Source organism: Pomacea canaliculata, linkage group LG4, assembly GCF_003073045.1.
Source record: "Pomacea canaliculata isolate SZHN2017 linkage group LG4, ASM307304v1, whole genome shotgun sequence".
In the NCBI taxonomy this organism is placed as follows: domain Eukaryota; kingdom Metazoa; phylum Mollusca; class Gastropoda; order Architaenioglossa; family Ampullariidae; genus Pomacea; species Pomacea canaliculata.
The window spans coordinates 2,579,992-2,591,507 of NC_037593.1; the positions used below are offsets into that span (position 1 = coordinate 2,579,992).

Consider the following 11,516-nt stretch of genomic DNA (forward strand, 5'->3'; position numbering starts at 1 on the left):
TAAATAAATGAAAGCCTCTATCTTCAGTTTTAGAGAGTATTTTCTGAATGCTGAGTACTCCCAGCATGTCTTGTTATCTAAATTTTGAAATTGCAGTCTCCAGTCAGTAGCAGGCCATCCACTGATGAGGATCTGGATGAATTTGTAGATGACACATTTGACAAGATGCCAGTAAACACCAGTGATGCATCTGAGAACACCATGGATGATTCAAACACCACATTGAATGATCTGCTTGATGCAGACAGAGATGGTAAAGGGAGGCTACTTTCACAAAAGGAGGCCTCTCCAGATATTACAGTTGATTTAGCAGACTTTGAAGAGACTGTAAGTCAGAAAGACGCAGATAGTGAGAAAGTGTTGCTAAGAAACAAGAGAGAGGATCACGAAACAAACTTACAGCCCGGCAGCAGCATCTCCGAGCCAGATAAGGTGCAATTGAGCTTTTTGGTGTCAGTCATGATTAACATTCTTGAATCTGCAATGTTTGCCCTTTTGTTTAATAATACGTTGCTCAGTAATGGTGTTAGTGGTAATGGTTGTCACCTACATTGACTTTATTGCATATGCACAGTCTTGTCATGATTTCTAATGCAGTTGGAAGGATTTTGACAGACCCTTAAAGACAAAACTCTTGAAAGAAAGCTAATCTTTGAAAATGTGATTTTTTTTTCTTCACTGCATGGTGTCTGTTATGAAAGCTTCATTTAACAGAGACAGAACTGAAGTAATTTTGTATTGTTGAGTCATTGTTGTTCACTTTAGCATTGTTTGTTATTGCTAATATTTACCACTAATGTCTGCTTATGCAGGAAAACGAAAAATCTGCAAATGATACTGATATGGATTTTGCTGTGCTTGAGGTGAGAGCAGATCTGTGCAAATTGTAATTTTCTTTAAGAATAGAAAATAGCTCCAATCTAACAGTATATTCTCAGGTAATCCAAGAGGTCACTTTCCTGAAAAAAAATTTTTGTGATTTTTTTCCATCTTTAATTAAATCAAAAAGTAGAATATATATATATCTGACTTTGAAATTGGTGAACTGATCAGACTCATTTTTACAAGTTAAACCTACCTGTGGTACTTCAGAATATATCTTAACATTGTAAAATTTCTTTTGCCTGATTAAGATTGTTCCATACTGTGTTTGCTTCATTATTAAGGGCTCCATATAATGTGTTTGACTGGAATATACTTATAGAAGTAAATATTTTTTTTTACTTTTTTGTCCCTTTTTGATGAACAGCTTGATTCTTCTCACCTGAATCTTGACCACAGCAAGCAGAAGAGGACCCTCAGCAAAAAGGGATCTATAGCCAGAAGGAAAAGACCCTCAAGAGGCAGCTTCATCAAAACTGCAACTGATTCTCCAGAAGCTATTTCCAAAGACACAGAAGGTAGGCAGGTGTCTATGACAGAAAGAGGGTGTATATGTGTGTATATGCAGGCATTCATGGGTGTTTCAGTACAGGTACAAGTTTGCATATGTCAGCATATGTATGTTTGTGTTTCTATGTGACTGCAAATATGTTGTGTGTGTATAAACTAATAAACACAAGAATGTATGTGATATGCATGCATATGTGCATATAAACTAAAATGCATCAGTATGTAAGAACTAACATGCATGCATATATGATTGTGTATAAACTAATATGTGTGTTTATAAAGTAATATGTGTGTGTGTAAACTAATGTGTACAAACTGATGTGTGTTTATAAAGTAATGTATGTGTGTAAAAAAATAACATAGGTGTATAAACTAATTTTTATATCTAAAATAATGCATTCTTCTTCTTCTTCCAATTAATTCACTCCCAGTAGAGCATAGAGCCACAAAAAAATAATGCATGTTTAAAAACTAATTTATGTGTAAACTAATATGCATGCATGGTACATCCTGTTTCCTGCTTTTACCACCTGCCACATATCTTTTCCACATTATATATTAGTACTCACATTAGCACCGATCACCTCAGCTATTGTTTGAGTACGTGGATGGGATTTTTTCCAGAATCTGCCTCTCATAGCACAGAATCAGGCTCTGGTGTGGATGAAGTGTTTGGTGATCAGCAGACACCAGGCGATGATGCACAGACTACATCATCACCAGCAGCAGACACACAGCTGGAAACAAGCAAGTTCAGATTGTCAGGATTTCTGATCAAGCCTACGCTGATAATGCCTGGCCTTCAAGACCTGAGCAAGTCCAAGGTAACCCCTCCACTTGTTATGCTGTCCATTCCACAATTATGATCACAGCAGGTGCAGCTGAAGAGTCTTCCTTACTCAGATTCTTCTTGAAAATATTGAGGACTGGAGATAAAACTAGATACATATGATATTAAAATAGAACCATATGTTTTTCATGTGTCACCAGCCTCTTTTGAAGTATCATCAGTCACTAGTTTTTTTAAAAAAACTTAAATATAATCAGGGTCCCTCTAAAACTTTCAGCATATATATCATTATGTCCTGTTGCTATTTAAAGGCTATCCTGAGTCAAACATAACATTATGCTCACAGTTAGTGAACAGCTAAGATAGTCCTGTCATTTAAGTAAATAAATTGTGACTTTGAGAGAGAAATTCAAGTATGGGTTGACTTAGATTCTCATTATGTACTGAATCCTGGAGACATGCTAATGAGACAATGTCCAATCAGTGAGCCTAGTTTGATGATGTTGCAGGTAATTAGGTTTTGGCCTCTTTCCAAAACCTACTTGAATACTCAGATAATCAAAGGCTTGTATCTCATGAACAATAATATGTTTTTGCTCTGATTTTGGCAGATAGTATCTTTAAAAAAATTAAACCTATTAATTTAAAAAAAACAATTTCCTGCTCAACCATGTAGTAAGCAGATGAAGTTGTGTTTAGTGCTCTGGATGAAGGTTATTACAAAAAAATGAAAGACACTGTTTAGCCATGCTTATGCTTTGACTATGATTTGATTCTCAATGACTTGAAATAAACTACACCTGCAGAAACAGTAGACAATAAACTCAGAGATTGATACCTTTTTTCTTACTTTTTTAGCTGTTTAACCAGGAAAAGAGAAAGTCGGATGAGGACACGGATTTGCATGGAAAATTTCATCCTCCAGCCACCTTGCCAAAGCAAACAACCAAGGTCCAGAAAGATTCACAGAATCTTCATGTTTCCTCCCGATATTCCAGCTCTGAGTCAGGTGGTGTTGGTGTGACTCCTTGCGATGGGGTGGGACAGACAGCAAGTAATGCAACATCCAATGGTCATCTGACTTCGGTGGCATCCAAAAAAATAGACAGTTGTGATCACAGAAGGATAGATGGTGCGAGCTCCATCACTGGTGGAGAGACCACCCATCTGGAAAGTGTAGGGAGCTTGGGTTTTGATGCAAAACTTGGTCGCACCAACAGCACCAGCTCCATGGACAGCAGTTACAGGCTCAGCAGAGGAGACAGCACAAGTTCTGTGGACATGGCTCCGGAGGTAAGCACCCCTCCACGTAAAGGAAGTATTACAAGCAGTGCATATACACCAATAGCCTTTCGTCCACGTTGCAGTTCCAACACAGTTTTGGATGCAGACAATAAGATTGTGGAGACTGGGCTGATTACCTCTAGCCCGTTTGTAGTACCAACGGTGAAGAAACCCTTGTGGCTGGCAGAAATGAAGGTGCGCCAGGAAGGAAGTGGTGATTATTCAGGTCTGTCTAAGTTTGTAAACACTGCCAAGCACAGAAATGAGACTGGAAATGACAGCAGTAGCTCTGAACTCCAAATCTCACAGGAAGAACTCAGCAACAAGATGATGCAGGAACAAGAACCAGAGAAGCCCAGCTGGCTAAAAGCAGTAACAGAGAAAAGCAAACTGGGTATAGAAAAAAAGATTGAAACAGGTGAGGCAAATAAGTGGATAATAATCTTTCAAAAGCAGATGCTCTTGTTTGATTGCTCTCAATAGACCGTATAATTTGCCATATAGGTAGGGTTTTTTTGTGAAAGAAATGAGAAATGTGAATATAACCTTTCCTCTGTTAACATCTTAATTTGTCAGCTGATCAACAACTGAGGTACATCTGGGGTATTTACTGCTTGATACTATCATGTCAAAGGTCATGATGACTAAAGTTGATTGATGGAGCCACTGATTTTCTCAGAACCAAACGGGAAAAAAAGAGGAGGGAAAGAAAGAAGAGAATATACCAAGATATATGCAAATAATGTGCTTCCCTTGTTTAAAAAATAAAAGCCTTAAAATCTCCCTATATTGAATTAATTGTTAGTTCCCAGCCAAATACCTGCGCCTATTACGCCATTTTCCCTAACTTGAAAACTCCGTAAGTCGAATGTTTTTTCAAGTCCCTTTCAGTTCTACTTATCGAGGTCCGACTGTATATCCATTCAAAGTTCCTTCTTTCTTAAATTTGCCTTGTCTTGCTTAGCCAAAGGTTGCCTTCCCTTTGCAGCAGAGCATCATTGTGAAAATGACACATACTTATCTGTGGTGTGTTTCCCTGGACCTTCATTAAAATTTTTTACTATTTCTCCATTTCCAAGGACGTAGCTATTGTACGTTGATTCTGACCTTTTTATGACCATGAAAAATTTCTTTTTCAGACAGACATGAAAATGGAAGAAATGGTGAGGATGACAACTTGTTTCCATTACCGAGAGATGCACTGAAAAAGAGCAAGAAATGTGCAATAACAAATGTGGATAACAAGGAGGAACCCAAAACTACTCCTCAAATGTCAGGCCCGACCAGTGACTCCCCTGTCATATCTACCAGTAACACACTTTTTTATTTTCCTTTGTAAAACCAGATTTTCTTCTACCTTTCTAAGATTTAGTTAGAAACATGCTATACTGTATGTAATGTTGACTTCTTCGAAATAAAAAATAAAGCATCTTGCCCAAACATTTATGGCAATGTGTGCAATTGCAAACCCTTGAAATCAAGTATAGTCTTTAAAAAAAAAAAAAAGGACACTGAAAATATTCTCCCACTAATTGAAGAAATATGTATGCTAGTCAGTGTATTTTTTGAGTGTGTGCTAAGTTCAAACTATCATTAAAATTCTGTAACTTTTTGTTTGAAAACCTTCGTTTTTTTCACGAAAGCACCCCTTAGATAGCACTGCTCTTTCTCTGACCATCACATGCAGGGCATCCTAAAGAAATGCACTAAGTGCTTCAGTGAGTGGGCCTTTTTAAATACTGTCCCTTGACAGTTAAATTCACATCCATCTAATCTGCATCACTTTAATTCTGTCCGAAATTTAAAACAAGGCAAAAAACTTACCTGTTTCAAAATACATCTAGCTTAAACTAGCTTAATTCATTAACTACTGTACTGTGGGTTTTAGGTGATGGTTTGTATTATGTGCTTGCTGTGTGTGTGACAGAAAGAGAATAAGTGAGGAAGAGAGAGATGTGATGTAGCCACTTTCACTTGTTAAAAGTATTAAATCAGTGTAGTGTATTTATATTTGTTACTTACAGTGCAGTGTGCCTGTCTTTGGTTGGGGGATACACTGCTGAATAAATTCTCTGAATATTATTATTGTCATGACAGGGAGAAATCAGTATGTACCAAGTTGGATGAAGACTGTACAACAGCAGAAGAAACCCACCTCAGGAGCATTTGGAACAGGTGTGGCAGTTTCCAGCAGGGGAGACGTAACAGCAAATATACCTAGCAAACAACTCATGAGAGCATATGAAACACCAAAATGGAAACTTGAGCTGGCAGAGAAAAAGAAACAACGGGGAGCTACGGTAAATGCTTGTTAACCTTTCCTAGTATTTCACACATGGGTGTCCCATCCACACTTCTTAGTTTCACCCTACGAGCTTTCTTATATCCTTTTCTTTTTTTTCACTTAAAATTTTTTTTTTTTTCTCCAGTCCATTTGTAGGAGATGACCCTGTTGCCTACTTTTCAATGCATGGATTACATCCTCATTTCCCTGTGGTAAGCCTTTACAGAAAATATAATTTTTGACAGCCTGGATCAACAAAACCTGGAGATCAGTGGTGTTTTATCAACCCTTGCAATTCAATCACAGCTGAATTTTTTTAGTTGTTGTATTTTTCCTTTTAAGGAAGGCTCCATAACCTGGTGGTAAGTGTGCTTAACTGTGGAGCAGAATGTTTGTGACCCGCTTGGGCCTGTGGCTAGATTACTTCCCCCAATCCATCTAGCAGATACTTAGCAGAAATAGGTATCTGTTTTATCAGGGGAGGTAAAGGCAGCAAAAGGAGAGAGCTGGGCTCTATCTTCCTTATGTCGTGTGGGACTCTTTACCTTTGCATTTCGCTAACTTTTAAATATCAGACCACTTACTATCCTTAGTCCATTCCTTACATTGAATGTAGACAGAATATCTCAGTCAGGGAGAAAGACTGACCTTAATCTTTGGTCATAAACTGCTTTGGCTACAGACTTTTCCTGGAGCATCTCCACCATCAGAATCCCAGCCAGAAATACCTCAGTGGAGACAACAGCTGCAGCTCAAGAAGCGGTCTGGACCCAGCATTAAAGGTCAGTGTCTTCAACTTAAACAGAATTCATCCAGTCTGTAACTCGTTTTGTGTGAATGGATGGTGATATGATAGTAAGGCTAACATAACTGGTGCTGAAAATCCATTGCCTGTCTTCATCTTTGCTACAGAGGGTGATGGGAGCAGTGGAAATGTAGAACCAGAATGGGCCAAACAAGCTGAGGAGAGGCGAGCCAGATTATTAAGTATGTTGAAATTTCTTTGTGTGCTTTACCTTTGTTTGCCATCATAGAGTAATAAACAAAATAGTTAAGATTTAATATTTTGATATATTTTAATATTTTAATATTTTTCCAAACTCTTACAATAACTCAGCAGGTAATCCTCATATACGTCAGCTTTGACCAAGCTATTACAGGATGGTGGTACATCATAAATTCAGTTAGTCACAGGCTGTACTAGAAATAGAAAACAACTGGTTTTCAACTTAGGAAAAGAAGACCAACAAGTTTTCTTTTTTATATGCCTTTCTTGAATCAGCCATCAGCTCAAACTTTTTTTTAAAAAATATCAAATTTACACATTTAACAGAGAAAAGGAGAGAACATCCAGGTGCAGTCTACTTTTTTGACAATGAAAGACTTTTATAAATCAAGTTCAAGATTAATGTCATGTCTGACAGCCTTTTATGATTCAGATGCTTTGTTCTTTACTAGCTAAAAGGATTGTATTAAAATGTGATTGTTAGTGAACTGAAAATCATGATTGCTTTTTTAAGAAAGCTCTCTGTTCTTTTTAAGAATCCGGCCTGCTGGACGCAGAGCCACAGCAGTAATATTTGGGCAACCTGGAAACACAGTGAGTAGCTGTTTGTCCCCAAGACAGAGAGGATTGTGGGATCAGATCATACCTCTGGTGTGACACCTGCTTACTAAGCCGAATTAGCTTGCTAACCAGGCATCAGCAATAACTTTCAGACTCCATTAAATGTGCTCAAACTGGTGATAAAGTTTAACATGAAAGGAAAAATGCATCCTGGATGACATGAAACACGTCTGTTAATTTACCCAGGCTGATCATCATTATTGGTCATCATGAAAGTAGCAATCCATCTTGATTGAAACATAAAATATTACATCTTTTTAAAATATTGTTTGTAATGGTGGATTGCGTTGCAGGCTGGATCTTAAATGTTTAGACTGGTAACTTGACCAGTTGGTGTGTTAGTCTGTTTTCTCTTTATCACGTAAATCATGGGCTATTTAATAAGCTTATTGCTTAAATATTGTCAAAACATAATGCCCATTTAACTTGCTAAATTAAAGGTGATAATCCCATTCTGACCTACACCATGAAACCTCCAAGGCCAAAGACTTTTGTGATTTGCTGAAGTCCAGTTCCTTTTATTAGCACACTGGCTCTACCAATATAAAAATGCAAAGATGTCCAGACTGACAGATCAAAAAAAAAACCATGCAGTCTGAGGTAACTGCTATGACAATCATCGTTATTCTTCTTCTTTTTCCTTTTATAGTTTTTGTTAATGTGACAGTCTTCTTACAAGTGTGCCCTTCAGCTATGAGACAAACTTTTAAAATTCTTTCTTATGGTTAAAGCTACCTGTCTATGCAGACATTCTTTAGTCTCTCAGTTGGTTACAGATGAATTTAACTGCACCAAACAAGGAGTGTGTATGTGTGTGCATGCATGGGAGCAAACATGAATACATGTACACGTTTTTAAATCTATGCATTCATACATACTTAATCATTCCTCGTCTTTAATTAATTTGTTTGTGGATATTTTCAGTGGACCACTGAAAACTGCATGGTTTGTAAACAGCAGGCATTTTGCAAACCGATACATGTGCAGGTGTGTACATGTCTATTTTAGAGTCTGTATGATAGGCGAATTTTTCAACAGCCAAAGATTTGTTTTTCAACAAGCACCAGTAAATTGGTTTGATGATGCTTTTGCATTAGCTATGTAAAATATATTAATTTTGGTGTCATGATTGGACTCTTATTTATCATTCAGACTCATATAATCCGTTTCTTGCTTTTTAAGATTTTCTTTTTGCATTTTAGTCTTCCAAGTTCCAAGGAGGACACTTGTGCTATGTAGAATATGTTGGAGAGACTGAGGAGTTTTATACAGCTGTTCTTAGTATGCCTTTCGTCATTAACTTGACTGTTTCTGTTATCTAGTGTCATTAAGGTATTGCTGGTATATCTAGCATCATTTAGCATGTTACTGCTATCTAGTGTCATTAACATGTTGCTGCTGTCTAGTGTCATTAACATGTTACCGCTATCTAGCATCATTAACATGTTACTGGTGTCTCATGTCATTAACGTGTTGCATGAACATTTCCAACATGTGATTCAAGAGTTGAATTTTCACATCATACTGGGATGCCCGGTGTGTTTGCCTCATATGTCAGTCTTCTTAATTCACATCTTCATTGGTTGTATCATTCACTGTTCACTTAACTGTTGTCTTTGTCTCTCAAATTCAACAAAATGCTTTATCGTTTTAGTTAGTAGTTATCGCTCAGTCTGAGCATCATTCAAGATGTTAGACTCTTTTTGCAGGTTAATGTAAAATCTGCTTGCAGCACACTTTAAAAGAAGTCAGTAAAATTTGCTTTGTGCAATATGTTAGTATTATGTTGATATGATGAGTATGCAGCATACACTATGTGTGTGAACATAGCAGTTTGCCTTCTCAGACTGAGGTTCATGGTATGAGAGAGGTTTTGTGTAGTGCTAGCATTTTGACATGCCATGTGCGCACTTTAAAGTGACAACTGTTTCAGAAATGGTCCTATGTCACCATTCCATGTGAAAATGGGATGTATGCGCAACATGTCGGTACACTTCTTTGCTAATCTGCTGTAAAATACAGGAAGCTAAAGTTTGCAGGCTAATTCAGTCATGTCTTTATGCTCTCTCAGTAGTTCTTTGTGGCTTAAATAGTAGATTTCATGTTTATTGTCGTCGGTTTTTAACAACAGTACCTTATTATTGCAGACTTTGGTAACTAAAAATTAAAGTATTTTTCATGGTATGTCAACCTTTTTATTCTACATATAGTATCTTTTACCTCTAACATATCTAGAACTCAGGTTTTCACTTTTTCCATTCACCATCTTGGTATTCCTGCAGCAGGTCTTCATGCATATTAAGACATCATAATTATGATCCTGTATCATAACAAATTTACATCATTAAAAAATTCCTTTCTTGCAGACAGTTGCAAATTATATGAAATACTACAGATGTTGTAGAAGTATTATGATGCTGTGTTTATATCATGTGTCTCATTATAGTATGATTATTTCTGCATTGCTCACATTTTTCTGCAGCTCAGATATTTATTACAGTATCAGGCTTCGTCTCAAACTGTTATTAATGGTCTGATCCCTATTCCAGTTATATACTATTTATTACATATTTTGCTGTATGAATATATTTTTTATAAAGACAATTGCTGCTGCAAATATAAATGGAAAGTTTCACCTTTGTAAAACTTGATGTACCTATTATGACCTAGTTTTATTGCAATACCTTGATTAGGTCAACTTTGTAATATGTCTTTTTCATCCATTCAACCTCATTAACATCCCAGCTCATACACGTGAAATCTGTGACCAGGTGCCTAATTCATCAGGCACTCACTGAATGGCTAATTCAAAGCATTCAACTGACTGCTGCCTTTAGTACCTAGTGTCTGTAGTGACATGCTGCACACCTAACCCACTGATGTTCTGGTTATCAACAGTCTGTGAGAAAATAGGAAGTAATATTTGTTCAACTGTTTCACTGATCATCAGCAATGATCTGCATGGTGGTGATTGCTAATTTTGTCATTACCAAATTATTCCATCATATTTGTGGACCATAACATGAAGTTAACTAAATCAGTTTTATCAAATATGACCTCTGGGATATCCTTAGCTGCAAAAATACTGGCTCACGGCCTTCCTTTAAAAAAAAAAGTGCATTTGTACAATTTCTTGTTTCATTTGTCTGGAAACATAAGAGGGGATGTAGCATCTTAATGTTGGTATTGGCAATAAGATAAGGCAAGAAAATAGTTGAGGAAGTAGTTTGCTGACAGGCTGAAGTACTTACGAACTGTTAACACGTGCAGCAGATGCGACATTGTTAATGCTGGCTGAACATCAAGCATCTTGCTGAATGGAGTAACTTCATTCAAATGTCACTGCTGCTGCTCTCAGAATTAAAGCATTTTCTATGCATGATTTCATGTTTGAATATGTAGGTGAGATTAATATCACTATTTGGCCAGCAGGGTTATTGAAAATAAATATTTGCTTGACTACTTGGGGATGTGTGTACGTGTGTGTCAGAGAATGAGTCAAAGATGTAGGGACTGCAAGGATAGAGGTGGCTCATACATTTTTCATCCAAAGCTTGCACAACATTTTAACTCCCAGAAATATAACTGCGCCCATAGGAATGATGCTTCTGGATTAAGTTCATTAAGTGAGAGGCTGCTTGTCAACCCTTACATCAACATGAAAAGCTTTGGCCAGTTTTTGTTAAGCAGCCGATAGAGTATAGAATGCTTTCTCAGAGTGGCTGAGAAAGTTGCCAAGCTGACAATTGTGTAATTCTGTGTGTGGTTTGTTGCAGAAGGGGAATGTACAAATGTGTTGCTGCATGTGAATGTGAGATAGTTTTATGAATTAAACTTGACACGTTGCTGTTTACAAGACTATACAATAATATAACTCTATAATAGCATTATTATGTTAATTACATATTTTTTCATTATCATTAACCAATCAAGTGTACATGTACCCATCACACACTCATAAACATATTCTTTTCAGTGCATAAATCTCTCATGGCAGTTTTACACTTTCAGCTTTATACACATCACCTAAAATCCAATAACATTTGATGTAAATGCAAGTTAAATCAACTCCTCTTGAGTTTATTTGCAGTATGCTAAGTATGAAAGCTGCGAGATTTTGTAATAGGATGGCTGTTCAA

At 36.9% G+C, this 11,516-nt stretch overlaps 1 protein-coding gene across 10 annotated transcripts in view; it reads left to right on the forward strand.

The window, feature by feature from the left end:
* The window catches only part of LOC112563194 (serine-aspartate repeat-containing protein F-like), a 31,435-nt gene extending 20,593 nt beyond the window's left edge, over positions 1–10,842 (forward strand). For all 10 annotated transcript variants that reach the window (XM_025236989.1, XM_025236981.1, XM_025236985.1 and 7 more), the window contains 10 exons: positions 97–432; positions 813–863; positions 1,250–1,400; positions 2,017–2,216; positions 3,041–3,884; positions 4,606–4,776; positions 5,564–5,766; positions 6,433–6,532; positions 6,663–6,737; positions 7,293–10,842. In XM_025236989.1, the coding sequence (XP_025092774.1) occupies positions 97–432; positions 813–863; positions 1,250–1,400; positions 2,017–2,216; positions 3,041–3,884; positions 4,606–4,776; positions 5,564–5,766; positions 6,433–6,532; positions 6,663–6,737; positions 7,293–7,327 (2,166 nt within the window). In that variant the 3' untranslated portion in view covers positions 7,328–10,842. The remainder of the gene's footprint in view (positions 1–96; positions 433–812; positions 864–1,249; positions 1,401–2,016; positions 2,217–3,040; positions 3,885–4,605; positions 4,777–5,563; positions 5,767–6,432; positions 6,533–6,662; positions 6,738–7,292) is intronic.
* Positions 10,843–11,516: the final 674 nt, after the last annotated feature.